General features: G+C 46.6%; 1 protein-coding gene across 1 annotated transcript in view; it reads left to right on the top strand.

The window, feature by feature from the left end:
* LOC311599708 (uncharacterized protein) overlaps positions 1-23,594 on the top strand; it is a 44,006-nt gene that overhangs the window by 819 nt on the left and 19,593 nt on the right. The window contains exons 2-4 of the mRNA XM_084785709.1: positions 2,090-2,403; positions 2,770-3,348; positions 3,959-4,503. Coding sequence (XP_084641835.1) covers positions 2,117-2,403; positions 2,770-3,348; positions 3,959-4,503 — 1,411 coding nt within the window. The 5' untranslated portion in view covers positions 2,090-2,116. The remainder of the gene's footprint in view (positions 1-2,089; positions 2,404-2,769; positions 3,349-3,958; positions 4,504-23,594) is intronic.

Genomic DNA, 23,594 nt, shown 5'->3' with positions numbered 1-23,594 from the left:
TTGAACTCATAGAAATTGCCTACGGAATGCTAGTGTTATAAGGATTAAAGGCTTGTGCCGATCTTTAGGCTAAATTAAGCCTGGCACTCTTGAGCCAGAGGACAGCTGATCTCTGTGAATTCATGGCCAGCCTGGTCTACGGAGTAAGTTCCAGATCAGCCAGCGGCGAGATTCTATAACATCAAAAGTTTTCTGAAGCCGGGCATGGTGGCGCACGCCTTTAATCCCAGCACTCGGGAGGCAGAGGCGGGTGGATCGCTGTGAGTTCGAGGCCAGCCTGGTCTACAAAGTGAGTCCAGGACAGCCAAGGCAAACACAGAGAGACACTGTCTCGAAAAACCAAAAAAAAAAAAAAAAGTTTTCTGAGTGTCTCTTCATGGTCTCATTGTGAAGACCAGGATGTTCTCCGACTTGCATGAAGCAGTTGCTTCTTTCCTCTCAGTGTCCAAGTTAAAAGTGTGAATTACATGTTATTCTTAATATATTTCATGCTGTCTTGTCTTCCGCTAGTTTTTGAGAGCTCAGGTGGTAACCTACCATGACCTTGAACTACTGAGTTTCCCGACTCTAACATGTAAATTATCTCCATCTCTTAGTCCCGCCTTTCCTGATGCTTTATAAACACTTGCTGACCTTGGCGATGGCTACTGAAGGTTTGCTGAGTCTGTTAGTGTTTCTTTTTGTTTGCTTTTGTTTTTCAAGACAGGGTTTCTCTGTGAAGACTTGGCTGCCCCGGACTCACTTAGTAGACCAGGCTGGCCTTGAGCTCACAACAATCTGCTTGACTCTGCCTCCTAATGCTGGGATTAAAGGCGTGCCCCACCACGCCCGGCTCTGTTATCTGGAAGCCCTCCTGCCCTGAAATGCCAGGACACGGGTTAAGCAACAACTGAAGTCAGTAACTAATGATAGCAAGGGGTGGGCACTAGGGAGGCAAAGGCAGGAGGATCTCAGTGAGTTCAAGGCCAGCCTGGATTACAACACAGCCGGAGCTGTTACACAGAAAACCAACAAATTAAACAAAAACCCAAAAAAACTAATGATGATGCCCATTTCACAGATTCCACAAATTATTCCATGCAGGGTCAGCTGGGAGAATGGTGACTGGGAAGGTTGGGAACCAGGTTGTTTCCTTTTATGTCTTTGAGGTTCTGGAGAGTTGAGCGCAGTCTACTCATCATCAAACCATGGCCTGAACCTCCAGGCTTCCTGGTGCTTCCTTCCTAGTCAGATGTGCTCAGCCAAGCCGTGGTTGGAATTGGATGGGTTTTTGGGAATGAGGGAGCTTTGGAGAGGCTTCACATGCTAGAGAGGAGAATTATGGCTTTAAAGTCAATGGAGGCCAAGCAGCCATGGCACATCCCGGCAGACAGCTCTTGGCATAGGCTCATGGTGGTGACCTGTTAAAGTAACTTTTATTTGCTAAATATAATTGTCTCCTTGGAGGCTAACTGCCTCAGTCTGATGATCTAGGCCTCCATATTATCTCTTCTAGGTCTAGGATGTTTTCAGCCTTTAAGACTGACTGCTGTTAATGTCGCCCCTTGTAACGTTCTCTAAATCTGACCGGCTGGTTCACCACTCTTCTGGCTAAAACTCCTCTCCTAGCTTACTTATTAAAACTGGCTTTTTTTTTTTCAGTGTCTCTGACTTGCTCTGCTTGTCCTCATAGTCACTTTGGGAATATATTCTAATCTTCTGGCTCCTTCTCGATCTCTGGTTCATTCCGGTCATCATTTGTGTCCAGTTCTCTCTCTGAAATCAGTATAAGGGCATCTGTGCCAGTAAAACTACCTTTTTCCTGCAGGCGTGGTGGTGCACGCCTTTAATCCCAGCAAAAAGGAGGCAGTGGTAGAGCAGATCTCTGTGAGTTCAAGGCCAGCCTGGTCTACAAAATGAGTCAAGGACAAGCCAAGGCTAACAGAGAAACCCTGTCTTGAAAAACCAAAAAAGGAAAAAAAAAAAGAAAAAATAGACTGAGCTCTTTCCCATCACCCCAGCGGTGACTGACCCTCACAACTCCGTGTGGACAGAAGGATTTCCTAAGTTTCTTGTCATTAATGGTGTCACTGCTTTTGTGCTTCCCCAGGATCGGGATTTTTGAAAACCACTCACAATGACACATCGGGCCCCACCCACACTCCTGCAGCTGGCAAAACAGAGTCTTCTGAGGGATGAGGCCTTGGCCGTTTCTGCTCTGGAGGACCTGCCCATGGAGCTCCTCCAAGCACTGTTGGAGGAGGCCTTCACCAAGAGATACACAAAGATCCTGAGGGTCATTGTGTCTTCCTGGCCCTTCCCACGCCTTTCTATAGGACCCCTGATAGTGGACAGCGGACTGGATGTATTGAAGGCTGTGCTTGAGGGAGTGCATGTCCTGACTGCACAGAAGGTTCCCTCCAGGTAACAAGATCAGCTAAGGTGGAGGAAGGCTCTGTGTGCAGAGAAGGAACAGCTGGGGACAGGGAGTATTTGGCTAATGGGAGGTCAGAGGCTTCTGACAGCATCAGCTTAGAAAACTGGAGAGGCTTGGGCTCAATCTCATTCCCTTGGGCAAATCATGGAAAATGTGGAGGACACAGCAGAGTAGACACAGAGCAGACACAAAGATCCCTGTTTACTGAGAATGAGGCTCTAGGTGTGATTCTGGGCAAAGGGACAAGCAAAGAGTTTGAAGAACTAGCTGGAGTGTGTGGTGTGGAAGAGAATCAGTCAGAATGTCGGGTGTGTCTTCTCTTCTGAGAATTCTGTTCATGTTTCCCATACAAGGCGTCAACTCAGAGTGCTCGATTTGCGGAATGCGCCCCATGACGTTTGGAGTCTAATTGCTGGATCCCTTGAAGATGAGTGCTTACCAAAGCTCATGACACAGAAGCCGCCAGTGGAGAGCTGTCCTGACTCTGGGCTGAAGAAGTCTTTGAAGGTGATAGTTGATCTCAAGCTCCAGGACAGGAAGCTGGATGAATGGGACGCATGCGTGCTGCAGTGGGCCCATCAGCACCAAGGTTCCACTCACCTCTGCTGCAGAAAGCTGCTGATTTCTGACCAGCCCAGCCCCACTCTCACAGACATATTCAAGTCTGTAGATCCAGCCTGTATCCAGGAGCTTCATCTGACTTGTCTGTGTACGGAAGAGTTGGCTTTTCTTGAACCTTACCTGCACCAGATGAAAAATCTTTCCACACTCACGCTAGGACTCTTTGTATACCCGTTGCCTACGGACTATCCTCAAGAACTCATAGGGAGAATATATGTGTTGAGCTTTCAGTTGTCCCAACTCCACTGCCTGCGGAATCTCTGTTTACATAACTTAAAAGCTGTTTATGTCCCCACAGTACACTTCATCAGGTAAGGAATGGTAGACAGTGTCCACATTAGGATGGGAGACACATCTCTTTTCCTGCAGGTCAGCTGGTCCTTGATGGACTGGACACTGGAACCCTAGCAGTGTTAGGGACACAGCATCTATGAGCAGATGAGCTCTGTGCTAACGTGTGTGAGCAGGCACAGGAATGATTCTTAACTGCTCCTGTGTGAAAGGCTTTTCTGAGTCTAGAAAGGCTTGAGTAGATGGGAAATGTGCAATACTAGGGTTGAAGGTTGGAACAGGGACATGGCCTTAGTGAGGAACAGAAGTCGGGGAACCTTAGGGACACCACAGGAAGATGCTGAATTTTGTTTGGGGTAGGCAGTCCTGACTGCATGTGCATGTTGGCTTGATAACAGCCATTGCTGTGGTCTCCTGCCATTCCCTGAACCATGCCCACGGTGATGCCCACAGGCCTCAGACTAGAGTGTTATGTATTATGTGAGCAGACAGCAGAGCAGGAGGTGTGACCTGAGTTGACCTCCATCATATAGATAGAATGAATTTGAGAGAAGTGTCATCTGCTTCCCGGTCAATCCCATCAGCCCTCTTTACCATTTTCCAGCAACCAATCACTTGTTTTCTCCCCAGGTGCCTGGAGAAGCCCTTGGAGACCCTGTCAATCATTTGCTGCCACCTCTCACAGGCAGACGTGGACTACCTGCCCCATTGCCCGGCCATTGGTGAGCTCAAACATCTGGACCTGAGTGCCACACATTTGGGTGGTTTCTTACTTAAGCCCCTTGGGCTTCTCCTTGAGCGACTTAGAGACACCCTGCAAACCTTGAATATGAGCTGGTGTTCTATGGGAGACTCCCAGGTCTGTGCCCTCCTGCCTGGCCTGAGCCAATGCTCCCAGCTCACCAAGGTCAGCTTTGCTGGTAATAACCTCTTTCTGCCTGCCCTGAAGCAACTCCTGCACCACACAGCCAGGCTGAGCCAGCTGACCCAGGAGCTGTATCCCGCCCCTCTAGATTGCTATGATTACATGGAAGATATTCGAAGAGACAAATTTGTCCTAGTTTGTCCTGATCTCCTGGATATACTCAGGGCCAAAAGGCAACCCAGGAAAGTCTGTTTTAATAAAAACCGATTATTTTTCTCTTATGGGTTCTTGGTCTATGACCTGGAGACCTAAAGTTGCCATTGTCCAGCACCAAATGTGCTAAGGTTGATGCTGGGACCGAGAAATGACGCCTAGTATTGGGAATTGGTGAAATGCACTGCTGTCCAGAACATTGATATATCAAGCACCTCCATACTTGAGACCCTGGAAAGAAAAGAGTCCTCCTCCCCTGATGCAGAAAATCAATGTGCCCTTTGTATAGAAAGTGACAACCAATGTTTTCTTCTCCAGGATTAATGCAGCTTGAGTCTGTTCCCCATAGAAATCCTCTACCTTGATAAGCTAGCCCTCTCTGTGGATTGCCTCAATAAATGTGTTGAGCTTCTGCGAGGTGTTGTCTCCATCAGTGCACACAACCCATTCACCACATTTCTGTACCTGTGTCTGTGGTTTCCTTCCCCATTACTCTAATCAGGTCAGTCTCAAATCAGGGCCGGGTCATAGCATGATAGGAAGCAGTGTCATCAATGGGTCCTGAGCACACGGCTTCACGTAGCATTCAGCGTTTTGGAAATAAAAATGGTGTGTAGTGGCATTCACATTAAAGAGATTGAATTTGACATTAAAAAAAAAACAAAACAAGGCCGGGCGGCAGAGGCAGGCAGATCCGCTGTGAGCTCAAGGCCAGCCTGGTCTACAAAGTGAGTCCAGGACAGCCAAGGCTACATAGAGAAATCCTGTCTCAGGAAGAATCAAAAAACAACCCTAAAACACAGCAGCAGCAACAAAAAAAACAGTGGGATGATGGATGGGCCCCATATTTTCTGGAGTGGTAAAAGCAATTTATGCATTTTCAAATGATTTGGAGTCAGCAGGACAATCATGTTAACACAGCTCTGGGGAGGACTGACTAGCGAATGTGTCTCCATCATGGTAGCTGTAAAGGAGTAACCAGACCCCGGAAACCTGAAGAGGGATATTTGGAGTCCTCAGTCAGTGACCTCAACTGGTTCAGAGGTTCAAGGTCAGGAGAGTCCTGTGGCTTTAGGGGTGGAAGATAATGAACTGTTTATCAACAAGGCTCAAACTGCAGAACTCCCTCTCTGCCTTAAACATCTTGGAGTCTTACTGCCATTCTGTTCCTTCCTCCCAGCCTTTGCCTCTGTTACATCCTGCTGGTGTGGCTGTCTGGTGGGTTATGTGCAAAGGTTTTCTGTCATATGTGAGCAAGTCATATTGTAATGTAGCATATTCAGGCTACAGTGTGCAATTGAGCTGTCAGGTTGGCTGAGGGGAAGTTAAAACAGATCCGATGGTATTGGGTCTGGCACCAATATTTCTCTCCCTCTCTCTCTCTCTCTCTCTCTCTCTCTCTCTCTCTCTCTCTCATTTTTTGATGTTCTCACACAGTTCTTTTGTGTATCTGTGTCTGTCTTGGACTGGCTTTGTAGACCAGGCTGGGCTTGAACTCACGAACTGCATCAAGCCCTGCCACCCTGACGGCTAGAATTAAAGGCTTCGCTTTCTTTTTCATTTCTTCCTTCGTTCCCTCTTTTTGCTTTGTTTAAGGACAGACTCTCACCATGTAGCTCGGGCTGTCCTGGAAGTCACTTTGTATACAAAGCTGGCCTTGAACCCACAGAGTGTCTGTTTCTCAAGGTCCACAGAACTGGATCTTTTTTAATTGCCAGGCATGGTGGCACACCTCTTTAATCCTAGTACTTTGGGAGGCAGAGGCAGGCAGGTTTCTGGGAGTTTGAGGCTAGCCTGATCTACAAAGTGAGACCAAGAAAGCCAAGGCTGTTACCCAGAGAACCCAGTCTCCAGAGCACACACACACACACACACACACTTAGACTGTAGTTTTCTCTCCCTCCACTTCTCCTAGGACTCCCCTATCACATTCAATACTCTTCAATTTCTCTTAAAACCAGAGGCCTTCCATGGATATCAACCTGCCTTCCCATATCAAGTTGCCGCCATATGTCTGGGCATGTCTCCTACGGGGCCTAGAAGAGGCAGCCCAGTAGAGGGAAAGAACCCCAAAGAAAGGCAACAGAGACAGACCCTGCTCCCTCTGTTAGGAGTCACACATGAAAGTGGTGAACTGCTACATGTGTGCAGAGAGCCTAGGTCAGTCCTATGCATGCTCCCTTATTGGTGGTTCAGTGTCTACGTGGCCTGCTTAGTTGATTCTGTAGCTTTTCTTTTTCTTTTCCCTTGGTTTTTTGAGGCAGGGTTTCTCTGTGTAGCCTTGGCTGTCCTGGGCTCACTTGTAGACCATCTACCTCTGCCTCCCAAGTGCTGGGATTAAAGGCATGTGCCACCATGCCCAGCAGTTCTGTAGGTTTTCTCTCATGGTGTCCTTGACCCCTTGGGAGTCCAAACTTGTACAGTCACTTTGAAAATCCAACTGGAGCAGGGCACGATTATGCACACCTTTAATCCCAGCATTTAGGAGGCAGAGGCAAGTGAATTGCTGTGAGTTCGAGGCCAGCCTGGTCTACAAAGTCCAGGACAGCCAAGGCTACACAGAGAAACACTGTCTTGTTTTGTTTTGTTGGTTTTTTTAAGACAGGATTTCTCTGTGTAGCCTTGCCTGTCCTGGACTTGCTTTGTAGGACCAGGCTGGCCTCAAACTCACAGTGATCCACCTGCCTCTGCCTCCCGAGTGCTGGGATTAAAAGCGTGTGCCACCACCCCCCAGCCCAGAGAAACACTGTCTTGAAAAAAAGAAAAATCGGAGCTGGAGGGGTGGCTCAGCGGCTAAGAGCACATCACTGTCTGCTCTTCAAAAGGTCCTGGGTTCGATTTCCAGCAACCACATGACGGCTCACAACGTCTGTAATGACATCTGGGGCCCTCTTCTGGTGTGTAGGTGTATGTACAAGCAAAACACTGTATAAGTAATAAATAAAAATCTTAAAAAAAAAAAAGAAAAAAAGAAAAATCAATTTGGCAGTTTCTCAGGTATTTGGGAATTATTCACATTATATTCCTAGCAGCTTTATTCATACCAGCCAGAAACTGGAAACGACCTAGATATTACTGAGCAGAAGAATGGATGAAGAAAATGGTCCATTTACGCTATGGGGTCTTACTCAGCTATGAAAAACAAGGACATCATGAAATTTGCAGGCAAATGGATAGAACTAGAAAAGATCATCCTGAGTGAGATAACCCAGACCTAGAAAGAAAAATATGGTTTGTATTCACTTATAAGCAGATATTACCCATAAAACACAGGATATCCATGCTCGAACTCACAGTGATCTGCTTGCCTCTGCCTCCCAAGTTCTGGGATTAAAGGCCTGCAACACCACACCCAGCCACCACTTGGTATTTTAATTTGCTAGGTGAAGGTAATGTTATAGAATAATCCAGGAGCAGGAATGAGGTGTGGCCCTTTGGAAAGGTGTTTGTCTAAAAATCCTGAGACCTTGGAATCCATCCTCAGGTTTCACAAACAAAATGCGTAAGTAATGTGTTGATTGTGAAATGTGCATACAGAGCAACGTCTATATGTAGTGGGTGCATGCTCACATGTGTAGTATTTATACAGTTGGAAATATAGCCAAATGAAAGCCAATACACTGCTGGGTATGGTGGCACACGCCTGTATCCCAGAACTTGGGAGGCAGAGGGAGGTGGATCACTGAGTTTGAGGCCAGTCTGGTCTACAAAGCAAGTCCAGGACAGCAAAAGAAGAAGAAGAAGAAGAGGAGGAGGAAGAAGAAGAAGAAGAAGAAGAAGAAGAAGAAGAAGAAGAAGAAGAAGAAGAAGTCCTATATGCTTATCCATCCCCATCCTAAAGCCAAGGTGTGGCTTGTCCCAGCTTCTCACCGAGTTGCTCTGCTTTGCCTCATACTTACTTTGGAAATATATTCTAATCTTCTGCTTTTTTTTGGGTTTTTTTTTGGGTTTTTCGAGACAGGGTATCTCTGTGTAGCCTTGGCTGTCCTGGACTCAACTTTGTAGATCAGGCTGGCCTTGAACTCACAGAGATCCACCAGCCTCTGCCTCCCTGAGTGCTGGGCTAAAGGCATGCGCCACCACTGCCTGGCTCACTCCATATCTTTTGTTTATTTAACTCTTCAGATCCAGATGTGGGTGCAGGACTGCTGTTCCAGGAAACTGGGAGGAGAATGGCAAGAGTATAGTGGCAGACGGAGCGCAGTCTGGACAGCATTGTGAGAACATGCTGGAAAACAGTATGAACGGGCCAGGGACGAGGCTGGCACAGTGCACTGATAACCTGTTTCAGGTCAAGTTTGCCTTCATCAAGGCCAAGTGAAGAGGTGGGATGTAGCTCAGTAGCAGAGTACTTACTTGGCGTGTTCTTGAATGGAAAGGGAAACTAAAGTGTAGGACCTGACCATCCATAGGTACAATGGAGACAAAGGAGGGATTGTAGCGAGGGGTATATGGAGGGACACAGAGTGAACATGACCCTGAGCTGGGTCATGTGAGGAGAAGAGAGAGGGGAGAAGAGAAACCAAGAGGCAAAGAGGCCAAAAAGTAAAAATACTGACATAACCAAAATGGCTGAATTATATAGAGCACAGGCAATGTGGGAAGAGCAGGCCAGCCCTGAGCTGGAGAGTTTACAGTGGGCAGGAGGTGGGGTATGCCACCCAAGAGGACCCTGTAGCAGGTAGAGACTGAGGGATGCTGGGAAACGTGATGGCAGTTAGTGTCAGGTCTGGTATTAAGTCACCTCTGTTAGCCTTTAATCCTGGGTTTGACACCTAATAGTACTGAGTTCCATTCCCAATATCACATACAGACAGTAAATGATAGAGAGGTGCTGATGACCAAAAAAAAGTGTTATGCCCCAATTTTGAGAGACTTCCCGAACAGATCACCCAAGAGCCGAGTCCAAATGCAATGGCAAGGAAGGTTTTATTGCAGGTTCGAACCCAGGACATATCTCCTATGCACTGACACAGCAGATGCAGGAAAGTGACCTCAAGTCTCAATTGAGAGGGTTTTTTAAAAAAATCGGTTTTAGACAAAGAAATGAGTTTTACAGTAGATGAGTGGATGGCATTTGGGCAGAAAATTTGCAAGCAGGAGTTACAAGTTTTGGCTTGACCAACCTGATCAACTTGAGCAGCAGAGAGTATATTTGGACTTTCCCAAGGTGAGCTGATTGTGTTGCTAGGGGAATTTTTTTTTTTAGACTAGTATGTGGTTTGTACTGGAATCTGGGTTCAGCCATTGGCCAGGTTTAACACAAAATGGAGTTTCTTTTTCAAAATGGAGGTTGTCTGATCCTTACAAAAGTACTGAATAAAAAAAAAGGTGGGAAAAGTTGCCGGGTATGGTGGCACAGGCCTTTAATCCCAGCACTTTGGAGGCAGAGGCAGACAGATCACTGTGAGTTGGAGGCCAGCCTGGTCTCCAAAGTGAGTCTAGAACAGCCAAGGCTACAGAGAGAAATCCTGTCTTGAAAAACAAACAAACAAAAAAAGTGGAAAAATCAGCCCTGCATGGTTATCTCATGCCTCTAATCCCAGCATTCAAGGAGGCAGAAGCAGATGGAACGCTGTGAGTTCGAGGCCAACCTGGTCTACTAATCAAGTTCAGGTCAGTGAAGGCTACACACAAAAACCCTTTTTCAACACCTGTTTCCCCCAAAAAAGTATTTAGCTGGAAATACTTTAGAGCTCACCTGTAATCCCAGCACTTGAGAAAGCAGAGGCAGGCAGGTGTCTGTCAGTTCAAAGCCAGCTGAAAAACAAAAAAGAAAGTGAAAAAAAGCAAAACTAGAGTGCAGAAGTCCCTTCCAGGCTTATGTGTCAGATTCTATCCTTTAGTTTCCAAGCACAGAAACCGTAACATCCTACAAATGAGTTTCACTGAGATAGGTCTCCCGTGGCCAAGAATGACCATGATTCGCCATGGAGTCCAGGTTGGGGAACTTCCCACTGCTACTTCTCAAGTGCTGGGATGACAGGTGTGCACCATTAGTATGGCTCTCCAACTTAGGATCCCACCAAGGCCTCCTGCGCCCCGGGCAGGCATTCCCCTGAGCAGTCAAGTTCCCAGTCCCAGCCCAGTGCTCCCTAGCTCCTCCTCTCTGCTCCAGCACTTCAAGGAAGCATTAGTTTCAAATGAGCCCTGTGGATAGCGCTCATTCTCTGTCCTTTTTGGCTTTCAAGAAATTTCCTGTTGTTTTCTGACACTGGGTCTCAACATATAGCCCAGGCCAGCCTTGAACTCTAGATTCTCCTGCCTCAGCCTCCAGAGCTGTGGTGCTCCCTCACAACAGCTACAGCCAGCTGGGTGTGGTGGCACAACGCCTTTAATCCCAGCACTCAGGGAGGCAGAGGCAGGAGGATCTCTGTGAGTTCAAGATCAGTCTGGTCTTCAAAGTGAGTCCAGGACAGCCAAGATTACACAGAGAAATTCTGTCTCGAAAAACAAACAAACAAACAAACAAAAACAACACAAAACCAACCAACCAAACAAAAAAAAAACCAGCTACAGCCAGAAACAAAGGGGGCAAGGAGAAGAGGGGCAGTGACAAGGGCAGAGGAGAGACACAGGCCTGTTAGCCCCGCCCTGTGAAGGCTGAATCAGGAACTAGCTGATGCAGGTCAAGCTTGCCAAGACGTCATCATGGCTCAAAAAAAAAAAAAAAAGCCAACAGAAGGGAAGGAGAAGCAGAGGAGAATGATGGAATTCCCTGCAACTGTCTGTGAGGGACTTCATCCCACTCCTGACAAACAACCTCGACGAAACAAGACTAATAGGAACTTTTTAGTGTTTGTGAAGCCAACCTGGTCTACATACGGAGCTCCAGGACAACCAGGGCTACACAGAGATACCCTTTCTCTAAAAAAAAAAAAAAAAAAAAAAAAAATCAAACAAGAAAGAAAGAAAAGAAAAAGAAAAGGCCACTAAATGACCAAGAAGATGCACCTGCTGCAAAGCATGATGGTCCAGTTTGGTTCCCAGGATCCATATTATGCTAGAAGAGAACACAGCCTCAGAGTTCAGCTTAGTATCAATGGAATTTCTCTGAATTTTCTCCCAAGAAGCCTTGAGATGGAGTCTCCCTCCTTCCTGCTCCTCTCTCCCTTCCTTCTTTCCTTCCTTTTATTCCTAAGGGAAGTTGCTCTCAAACTTCCGGTACAGGCAAGGGCGACCTCGAACTCCTGATGCTACAACCTTCTCCTCCTGACTGCTGAGCTAAAGGTCACGTACCTAAGCCAGGCAGGTGTCACAAAGACCAATCCTTGCCTGCTGCTGCCTCTCTGCTTTCCTGGTGTTGGGAAAAGGAACTTCAAGAATTATTGCAATTAGCTATGGAAGAGCATATGCCACTGTGCAGATTCAGAAGAAGTCAGAGGAAAGCTGTCGGGACCCGGGTCTCCTAGTAGTTTCCAGAAATCCAAGTCAGGTCTTCAGGCTTGGTGGGAAGTGCCTTCCCCTGCTGAGTGGAGATGTACTGGGGACACCAAGTAGGGGAGTTCTGAACGGTCCTTGGTGCACTGAGATTTCCCCAGCTTTTGTCTAGAAAGACAACACAGTTTTCTGTTTGTAATGGAGTGGTGGTGGTGCCAAGTGTTTGGACTGTCTCACTGTGTAGATCAGGCTGGTCTGGAACCCACAGAGATCCTCCTCTGTCTCTAGTGTGCTGAAGTTAGAGCTTTGTACCACATGAGAGGATACACTGAAGGCTTTTTTTTTTAAAAAAAAGATTTATTTATTTAGTATGTATACGTTGCTCTCTCTGCCTGCATGTACACCTGAAGGCCAGAAGAGGGCATCAGATTGCATTATGGATAGATGTGCGATACCAGGTGGTTTCTGGGAATTGAACTCAGGACCTCTAGAGGAGCAGTCAGTGCTCTTAACCTCTGATCCATCTCTCCAGCCTGATACACTGAGGTTTTAATAAAGCTATTGTGTTTGACATTCATTTTATAATGCTTTGCTATTCATTTTTTATCTTTTTTTTTTCTGTTTTGAGAGAAAATATCAATCTAGCTCATGATGACTCCATGCTCCTTGATGAAGCCTTCATCCTGCCTCAGGCTCTGGGTACCTAGGACTACAGATTCTCGACACCCACCAAGCACTTTCACATCTGGAACATTTTCATGTGTTTTTTGTTGTTTTATTTATTTGTTGGTTTGTATGTGTTTGTTTTCCTGGTGAGATCTCATTATATAGTCTTTGGGTGGCCTGAAAGTCATTATGTAGACCAGGCTGGCCTTGAACTTCTAGAGATCCACTTGCCTGTGTCTCTCCAGTACTGGGATAGAGCCATGCACTATGTTCAGTGACTGTGTTGTAGTTACTTAAACAGGGTCTATTGGCCTAGAACTCACTGTGCATACCAGGCTGCCTGCTACTTGTATTGATGCCCCTGCCTCTGTCTTCAGAGTGACAAGATTACAGGCTGTCCATCTCCTCAGGGTTGACTGATGTCTGGATGTGGGGGAAAGACTTCCCTGAGATTTTCAGGGACCGCTTTTCTAATGGTGGCATCATGTTACATCATAGTCCTCTCACTCAGAACCGTGACAGTCCCTCCAGTGTGACCCACAAGGCCCTGCAGTGCATGAGTCGGGGCTTGATCTCCATACTGTCCCTTTCCTTCCAAAATCAGATGTCTAATTCCATAAAAGGAGACAGTTAATACTCAATCATGATACAGTGGCTGAGGATTATGAAATCTTACCATATTTTGTGTCCTGACTGGACACAGGGAGGAGAAAATGTCAATATCTGGGTTATAACTTTTCTGTTGGGTTTTTTTTTTCCTTCAAGACAGGATTTCTCTTGTAGTCCTGGCTATCCTGGACTTGATTTGTAGGCTGACCTCCAACTCACAGAAATCTGCCTGCTTCTGCCTCCTGAGTGCTGGTATTACTGCCATGTACCACCACACTGGGCTCTTTTCTATGTTTTATTATAGGGAGAGAAGTTCTCAGTGATGCCCGGGTTAGCCTTGAACTCAATGTATAGTTGAAACTGATGTCCATTGCCTGGACCTCAGCCTTCTCAGGGCTAGAGTTGCAGGAGTGAGCCACTACTCCTAACTTGAATGTAGTGCACTGGTTTGTTTTGTTTTTTTTTTTAAGATTTAAAATTTATTATTATTATTATTATGTATACAGAGCTCTGCCTGCACATAACACTTGCAGGCCAGAAGAGGGCGCCATATCACATTACAGATGGTTGTGAGCCACCATATGGTTGCTGGGGATTGAACTCAGGACCTCTCGAAGAGCAAACAGTGCCCTTAACCTCTGAGCCATCTCTCCAGCCCCGCACTGGTTTTTTTTGAGACATGATTTCTCTGTAGCTCAAGCCAGCCTGGAACTCTCTGCCACCTTCTTGTCTAAGTCCTCTACATTGGGGACAAGAAGCAGAGGCAACCAAACCCTGATTCATTTCAGCTGTTCTTTTTAAGATTTATTTTATTATTATGTATGAAGTGCTCTGCCTGCATGTACACCTGCAGGCCAGAAGAGGGCATCGGATCGCATTATAGATGGTTGTGAATCACCATGTGGTTACAGGGAATTGAACTCATGACCTCTGGAAGAGCAGACAGTGCTCTTAACCACTGAGCCATCTCTCCAGCCCCTTATTTCATCTTTTTAAGAGTCTTCATGCCCAGCCCACTTCCTGATCCTCCTATCTCTCCATGGGTCTCCGTTCACAGGCATGGAGATCTACACCCCACTAAAGATGTTTTGTTTTGTTTCTTTTTCTATACTGCATTGAAGGTGAAATCTAAGTCCCCTGCCTCAGCTTTCCATGTTACTAGCATTTTAGATGTTTCCAAGTCAACAGGGTCCTAAGAATGTTTCATTTTTAATGTCTCACGATGTAGACCAGGCTGGCGTCAAGCCTTAAACTCAACAGAAATCTATATACCTCTGCCTCCTAGGATATGCACCTGAGGCCTTTAAAACGGAAATTCATGGGATCTGTTCCGGATTCTCATTGAACCCTCCTGGCTAGGATTACAGTGGTATAAGGAATGTGGATAGGAAAGGAGTAGAATGTTTCCATTGCTTTCTTTTGTGGATCGTGAGTGATCATCTGGAACTTTCCCACGAAAAGGGCAAGCCCAGCACTCAAGCCCCCGGGTGCTGCCTTCCCGGGAGGGTTCTGCCTGAGGGACGCTGGTAGGAACCAGGTGCTTCATGTTGAACTGAAGCAAATGTAGGAACTTCTAGGAAGATGTAGGTACCTGCTTTCAAAGAACTATGGTTTGCTTGTGCGTTTGTTTTGGCCTCTAGCCTCATAAGTAAAAAGGTAAACTGAAGTCTCCATGGGCATGAGTGGGTCCTTGGATGTTGGGAAGTGTTTTCTGTCCCTGGTGGGAAGACTGTCTCTATTTCGATAACACATCCTTAATTCATTTCACTGCAGACCCCTTAACAAGAGCTTGGAAGCTCTACCCACATTCCAGAAGTTGGTACAACAATTCTTCCTGAGGGATGAGGCCCTGGCTCCCTACCTGGAGGATCTGCCTTTGGGGCCCTTCTTTATAGATGTAGAGTCATGCTTTCAAAGGGGGACATGTCTTGAAGCAGGATGCTGAAGGCCTGGCCTTTCTCCTGTCTGCACTTGGGAGTCCTAATGAAGATGCCTGACATGGAGTCTTTAAAGGGTCATCATGCATGCACCCCCATAGGCTGTTTGCCCAGAAGGTTCACCCCAGGTAAGAAACACCCAGAGATTCCAGAAGGACATCCTAGGTGTCCAGGTCAGGGAGAGCTTGGGTCAACCAGTGGAAGACAAAGAGTGCACCAAAGCACTTTTGATTATGCCAGTGAGGAAGAATGTAAGGCCTGGGCTACCAGTGAGACATTTAAGCAAGAGCATCCAGGCATATTAGAATGCACACACCTTTAATGCCAGCACTGGGGCAGCAGAAGCAGGCAGATCCCTGTGTATTCGAAGCCAGTCTGGTCTACAAAGCAAATCCAAGACAGCTGCGGTGACACAGAGAAAGCCTGTCTCGAAGAAAGAAAAAAAAAACTCATACAATGCTTAGGATAGGTGAAGCCCATTGTATTAAGAGATCTTTTCTGTCTCCTCACAAAACCATCAAAAGAAAGAGCAGGCTAGATTTCAAGGGTTAGGGTTGGAGAAAAGCCCAAAAGATAGGAGGTTGTGCCAACCCATGTTCATAACAACTGCACTATCTAGTGGAGGGTGCAGGAGGTTCAGCATTGCAGACCAAACTGAAATATATAGAGACATCTGTAATCAGCATCATCATCATAATCATGATAGTAATAGCAGCAGCAGCAGCAGCAGAAAATGAGGAGAATGACTGACAGCCAGAAGCTAGTGTCCAGGATCATTTGGAGATGAGTTCCTGGTCTATGTTAGGAGACACATTTCTATTTTACCCACAACACGTGCTCACCAAATGTCTCCCGGGGCTGGAGTGAGTCCCAAACAGTCCACCCCTATCCTGGGATGGGAAACTAGGCAGCCCTGAATCATCCCCGCAGACTTGTGACTTGAAGAAGACACTAGAAATGAATTCCTGTTCTACCTCTGTGCTGGCTGAAGAGGAGAAAACAGCTACTCCAGCTGGGCTGCAAGAAGCTACAGATTCTGTCAGGTAATATGTACAGAACGTAGAAGTTTCTCAACATTGTGCAGCTAGACAGCACCCAGGAGCTGCTCCTGGTGCATAGTTTTTGGCATCAAGAGACAGTGAAAATATTTCCACCATACCTGGTCAGGGTGTATAACATTCAGGACTTTTCCTTGTGGGCATGAGTCTGAAGATCTAGATTTCTGAGTATCTGAGTTAAGTCCTGTTCCTTGAGATATGCTACTCTTTTACAGAAACTGGACAAACTACACAAGCCTTTCTATGGCATCTTCTTCCTCAAAGACAAACTGTAGAAGCTGTTAAGGCAAGACTGTGCATGGAGAGCTAGGCATGCACCCGGAGTCACGCCCTACTGGCTTGCAGCTGATAGAGAGAAAGCGTCTGCTGTGGTTAGGGTGCTGGAATGGGACAGCAAAGGACAGCTGAGAAGAGAGGGTTGTCTGTAGGAACCAGGCCCGACTGGGCTGCCAGCCTGTCTTGCTGTTTCATGTCCTGTTTCTAGCAGCTTCCATGTCTGTAGTTATCTTGGTTAGCTAGTCATGTTTACTGCTCTGAGAATGCGCCCCTCCCTTCCTCGAGACTTTTCCTCCTGTGTGCAATCACCTCTTGAGGGATATCACTTGGGAGGAGGATTCCTGTTTGGCTGCCTATAAGAAGGCTCTTTGGAACTCTGGAAATGAGAATAATAAACCGCTGCCATGGCTGCTGCTGTGGCTGCTGCTCTCTTAGCACGAAGGACCCTCTGTGTTATTGTGTGCGTGTGTGTGTGTGTGTGTGTGTGTGTGTGTGTGTGTGTGTGTGTGTGTTTGTGCGTGCGTGCGTAAGCATGTGCGTGTGTGTGCATGAGTTAAATCCGCAGTCCCTCTCCCTGGACTCGGTACCTTGGTGGCACGGGCGACACAGCTGTCCTGAAGTCTCCAAGATGACACATACAGATCCAAGGGTCCAGCTGCGGTGGATGGGCTGGGAAAGGCCAGGTGGTTGGTTTTTTCGGCTGTGAGACAGGTCCTAGAGAAGGCAGTTGGTTCCCCCTTTAGGAGCAGGGAACAGGAAGAGGGCACGGATGGACTGAGGACTCACATCCACAGGGTTTCCAAAGTGTGCCCTTCCTCAACAGCACTGTGAAGCCTGTTATGAGCCTATATGGGAACTGGAATGATGGAAAGTGTGGGACCCTCGAAGGGTGAGTGGCTAGAGTGAAAACTGCCAACAAGGGGGCTGGAGAGATGGCTCACTGGTTAAGAGCACTGACTGCTCTTCCAGAGGTCCTGAGTTCAATTCCCAGCAACCACATGGTGGTTCACAACCATCTATAATGTGATCGGATACCCTCCTCTGGCCTGCAGGTGTACATGCAGGCAGAGTACTGTATACATAATAATAAGTTAAAAATCATTTTAAAAAGCTGCCAATAAGAGAGTGTTGCAGGATATTTGCAAATATTCTGCAACAAGAGAGCATCTGTGCTGAGGAGGAACAGTGTGGAAGCCCCTCGGGGATCTTGCTGGACGTTGCCTATTGGCCTTCCAGGATTCTGTTGACTTATAAACAGCACTGTGGTTCTGACAGTAAGGAAAAAAGGTATAGTTGAGGCCTGAACCAGCGCTAGACTGATGGTGACAGGTCTTGCCTAGAACAGGGTTATTGGAATGAAGAGGATACATAATACAGCAGCAGCCTAGGTGGTTAGTTCCCTGAGGATGAGGTGACTTTGGACAACAAGGTGACTTCCTGCCAAGAGGTCATTTCCTGTATGCTCCAGAACACTCCCACTCACCACACACTCTGCCTTCTCCCCAGGAGCAGCACTCCCTTGGATACCTTCTGGTTGAAGTCCAGTCCACTGATGGAGTCAGACTTGAAGCATCTTTCTGATGTTTCTGATCCCATCTGCATGAGTTTCTAGAGGCCTTAGTCAGTCCTCTGGCCCTGGACTTAGAGCTCTGTAACATCACTAACTCCCAGTTCCATGACATCCAGCCTGCCCTGGACCAGTGCTCCCAGCTTACCTGACTCAGTTGCATTGGAAACTACTTATCTGTCTTTTCTGGATAAGCTGCTGTGCCACAGTGCCTGGCTAAACCAGTTAAGACCAGGATTGTACACCCTGTGCCAAGGGAAAGTCTTGGTGCTTTGATGTTATTTCATAGACTTTGAGCCATTTCTCCAGGTTACTTTGGAGTTCAGGCTGATAGTGAGGCACCTGATGCCAAGCCAAAAGGTCCATTTCTCCAGCAACTTCAGCAAGTCCATATTTTTGGGATATTTCATTCTGGGAGGCAGTGGCTACTGGGAGTTTGTAAAGGAGATGTCATAGTCAATTTGGGAGGTGGGTACACTTTCATAAAGATATTCATGGTGTAGGATAGAAAAAGTTGATTGTTTCTTAAATAAACTGGACCTGTGTCAACTGATACAGAATGTAGGTTGTTAATGCCGGAGGCCCTTCCAGTTCGCTTTATCTCTTGGGTGGCCAGAGCTGATGGCTCAGGCAACAGATCAGGATTGAAAGAGAAAGGAGGGAAGGGGAAAAAGAGCCCAAGGTTTCTTCTCTAGGGACTGGCTGTACTGCAGCAGCGAGGAGAACTTAAACTGACTACAGTTTCCTATGGCTGAGCCTGTAAAAGCGGCTTCTGGCTGGAAACTGCACGCAGGTTGTAAAAGGAGGCTCTTTGAACTGTATGTAGATAGGCCTCTTTGCAGAGATCTCCAGTAAGTTGGAGTAAACTTAGGCTTATTAGCCATGGAAGGCTGATGGCCCTGAGTGAGAGAGAGAGACAGAGAGAGAGGTGGGGGGGGGAGGGAAGAGAGAGAAAATAAACCATTCACACACATACAATCAAGAGAAAAGGTGGGTGAAATCAGGCATCTCCACTTCAACTGAAGTCAAGCTTCCCAATTTTCAGTGTAGTTTATTGTAGAAGACTATACTTATAATTCTGAGATAAGGGATTACTTCAGAGTCAAAAGAGTACAATTAATCACAAAAACAGAAGAATTCTAAAATATAACAGGTTACATGTTTTCAACCTAAGCATTTCTTTTCTATGTATCCATTACATAAGTTCATAGTGAGTTCAGAATGATGAAGGTTGACAGGGCCTAAGGATAATACGGTCTGAAACTTACCAGAGTATACAACTTACCAATTAGGATGGACCTAACTATACATTATCCAGCTATCTCTTACATTATGAACTCAGGACAATACTTTTATCTGTCATTCTAAGAAAGAGTAAATTCAGACATATCTAGAGAGCTTCATTCCTCTTAGGTTCATGCCAAGTTTAAACAAACTTGCCTATATTTATGGTGAGATACCAGGATTCATGGTAGCATCTGGAGTGGGAGCTTATCTGAAGCCACACATATGCTATAAGGCTATCCTTAGTGAGGCATCTGGAGGTCTTCAAAGGTATTTATTGCAGCCATAAACTAACTTTCAAAACTATTTGAATCAAAGCAGGAATTCCATAATCAGGGATTAATTCATCTGAAGAACAAACAGTACATCTTCAATAAGATCCTGTAGGAAGTTTGCTCCATCAGAGCTGGTCAGTACCCAGAAAATAATAGTTCACACCTATGCCAGCTGCATTTATTTTGGGCTTTTCCAGATGGGGTTTCTCTGTGTAATCTTGGCTGTCCTGGACTCGCTTTGTAGACCAAGCTGGCCTTAGACTCACAGTGATCCACCTGCCTCTGCCTCCCTGGGTGCTGGGATTAAAGGCATGCACCACCATGCCTGGCTCTAATGACATATTTTAGAGAGATGGAGCAAAGTGCAATTGATAAGATAGTGAGAGGTTGGAAGCAATTCTGGGGTACATCATGATACAAACCTTGCAAATACTAAATCACCTCCAAAGATCTCTCATGTCTACTGAATCTCCTCAAATCAATGGCTCCTGACAGCATGTCAGGGGCTAGAAGCAGTTTAGGGGTGCACCATGGTACAAGACCTTGCAAATACCAGATCACCTCCTAGACAGCCCACATGCCTAGTGAGCTCCCTTCACAGGGTGGCTCTTGGCAGTAGGTTTAACAGTCCAGCCAATTAAATCTATTTATTCTTTTTGTGGTTAGGAACAGTCATTGTGTTTTAGGGAACAAAAGATGATAAAAAAAAGATCTGTGGTTAAGATCAGCCATGTTCCAGCGATGGTGGCACATGCCTTTGATCCCAGCACTCAGAAAGCAGAGGCAGGCAGATCTCTGAGTTTGAGGCAAGCCAGGTCTACAGAGAGAGTTGCAGAACAGCAAAACTACACGGAGGAACCCTGTCACAAAAAACAAAAACACCAACAAACAAAAAAGAACAGTCATATTCTGTAACAGACATTTGATTGTTTTGGAAAACAAAGATACATTTGAGAGGCTGGTCAGATATTGGGGAGTACTTAGATGCCATAGAGCCTAGAAATTAACATTTAGTTTCACCCCATTACTAAAATGGAGTCTGAAACCAAAATGGCAGTACTTTGGACAAGTTTCTTAAGCTTCTACCCAAGTTTCTTTTGCTTTGTCCAAGCATTATTCAAGGAGTAATAATTTATCAGCTATCATATTAATAAGAGCAGAAGGCACAAAAAAGGAGAAAAGCAAAGCAAAGACAGATATGGTGCTACATGCCTACAGCCCCAGCATTTGGGAGACAAGAGGCAGGTAGATCGGTGAGTTCTAAGGCAACCCTGGTCTGCATAGTGAGTTCCCGGACAACCAGAGCTAAATAAGCTCCTTGGGATTCTCCTTGAGAGAGTCACAAGCACCCCTCAAACCCTAGAACTGGAGCGATGTGGACCTGGGGACTCTAATTTCCATGCTATCTTGCCTGCCCAGAGCCAATGCTCCTAGCTCATCAAGGTCAATTCCTCTCATAATGATATTTCTTTGCTTGTCGTGAAGAATCTTCTACATCACACAGTCAAGCTGACCAAGGAGCTGTCCCTTGCCCCTGAGAATGCTAAACAAACCACATAATACTTAAAGATGGACTTGAGAAACTTTGTCCAGAGCTGCTGGACATGGCTCAGGGCCCCAAGGCAGACCAAGGCAGTCTCCTTGGGTACAACCACCTGCTCACATTGCTTGCATTCCTGTCCCTCTGACCTGGAGGCCAGATTTTGCCTTTGTCAGTAAGTAGGATAATGTTCCTTCTGGCACGGGGGATGGAAGCCTAGTGTGGGAGTGTATCTACTCTGTGTGTTCTCAAGTGCACATAATAACGGTGCTGAGCTTTGGCTAGTGTATTTCTATCAGCACACAGATGGGTAGTGAAATTATGAAAGCAAATGATGTGTGAAGACAGAGATACACTAGCAACCCAAAAACTCAGCCCAGTTATTATATGCAATCAAGAACACACACAGTGTAGACACCCTCCCACACTAGGCTTCCACTCCCAGTACCAGAAGCACCCTTATCCTACTTACTGACAAAGACAAAGTCTAACCTCCAGGTGTAAGCAACAGGAATGTAAAAAACGCAAGCAGGGGGTTGTATCCAAGGAGACTGCCTTGGCTTACCTTTGGGCCCTAGTAAATATATATATATCCAGCACCTCTAGACAGTTTCTCAAACCCGTCTTTAAGTATTAGGAAGTCCTCATGGCATTCCTGATGGGCAGGGCATAGCTCCTTGGTCAGCTTGGCTGTGTGATATACAAGCTTCTTCAGAACAAGCAAAGAGATATCATTATGACAGAGATGGACCTTTCTGAGCTGGGAGGGGAGGGCATTGGCTCTGGACAGGCAAGATCACACTGAAATGAGAGTCACCTATTGCCAGCTGGTTCAGGTCCAGGGTTTGTGGGATATTTGAGGTTCTCTCAAGGAGAATCTCAAGAGGGTTGTACAGCCCTAGGTGTCCTGGAACTCCCTCTGGAGACCAGGTTGGCCTTAGAACTCACAGAGGTCTGCATGCCTCTTGTTTCCCTCTAGTGAAGCACGGGAAGAGTTCTCATCCGCCTCAGATAAGGAACCAGGTGTAGTGTGAATTCAGTCCACGATCAGCTCAGCTGCAGCTCCAGCAGACCGGCCACATCCGCCATTTTGCAGCTCTCTCGACAGTGGAGTCCAAGGATTTCCTACTCTGCAGCAGCCTCCTACAGCATAGATGAATGCAATCTTTTCTTTCATGGGCCCACTGCAGCAGGTAATGTGGCACATTCCTTGAAACTGGCCTCTGTGAGTTCAAAATCAGTTACCATCTTAAAATGTGTCCTCATCGCAGGCTCTGGACAGGTCTCCACTGGCTGCTTCTTTGTCATGCATGACCTGTGGTGAGCAGTCACCTCCATGGCATCCAGAGCATATGCCCCAGACGACATACTGTGAATTCTTTAAATCGAGCACTCTGACTTGGCACCTGACATGGGAGAAAGGAGCATGATTTTCAGAAGAGAAGACACACTCTTCTGATAGACTGATGTCTTCCTCATCACACACTCCAGCTAGTTCTTCAAACTCTTTCCTTGTCCCTATGCCGAGAATCACACCTAGAGCCTCATTCTCAGTAAACAGGGATCTTTCCCAGAGACACATCTTCCCCCTTGTCTCACTTCCCTCCATTCCATCCCCTTTAATCCCAACCTCAGTTCACTTGTGCCTTTGAGGCAGGCATGGAAAGGCCTGTTCTCCACTGCTGTGTCTACTCTGCTGTGTCCTCCACATTTTCCATGATTTGCCCAAGGGGCTGAGATTGAGCCCAAGCCTCTCCAGTCCTTAAAGCTGATGCTGTCAGAAGCCTCTGACCTCCCTTTAGCCAAATACTCCCTGGCCCCAGCTGTTCCTTCTCTGCATACAGAGCCTTCCTCCACCTTAACTGATCTTGTTACCTGAAGGGAACCTTCTGTGCAGTCAGGACATGCACTCCCTAAAGCACAGCCTTCAATACATCCAGTTCCCTGGCCACTATCAGGGCTCCTACAGAGAGGCATGGAAAGAGCCAGGAAGACACAATGGCCCTCAGGATCTTTGTGTGTCTGTTGCTTGGAGGAGTGCTGTAGGCAGGTCCTTCAGAGCAGAAATGGCCAAGGCCTTATCCCTCAGAAGACTCTGTCTTGCCAGCTGCAGGAGTGTGGGTAGGGCCTGGTTTGCCACTGGGAGTGGATTTCGAAGATAACGATCCTGGGGAAGCACAGAAGCAGTGACACCATTAATGACAAGAAACTTAGGAAGTCCTCTCCACACAGGGAGCTGTGAGGGTCAGTCGCTGCTGGGGTGATGGGGAAGAGCTCAGGTGACCAATTTTGATCACTCTGTTTTCTGTTTGGTTTTGTTTTGTTTTTAATTTTCTAGGCAGGTTTCCTAGTATACCTTTGGCTTTCCTGGAACTTGCTCTGTACATCAGGCTGGCCTTAAACTCAGATTTGCCTACCTTTGCCTTCCAAGTGCTGGGATTAAAGGCAAGGGTCACTGTAGAGGAATTTTGAACAAGAACATACCTGCTCTGTCAGGAGATCACATCCAAAGGCCTTCTAAGGGCTGTGTGATCCCACTGGAATGCAGAGGCATGCTGGTCTCTGAGTGCTAATCTGCTGTTCAAGAAGTTTGGCA

Source organism: Acomys minous (genome assembly GCF_964271855.1).
Source record: "Acomys minous genome assembly, chromosome: 6".
NCBI lineage: Eukaryota > Metazoa > Chordata > Mammalia > Rodentia > Muridae > Acomys > Acomys minous.
The sequence above is the reverse complement of the archived record's forward strand: the minus strand, read 5'-3'. Positions and strand labels throughout refer to the sequence as shown.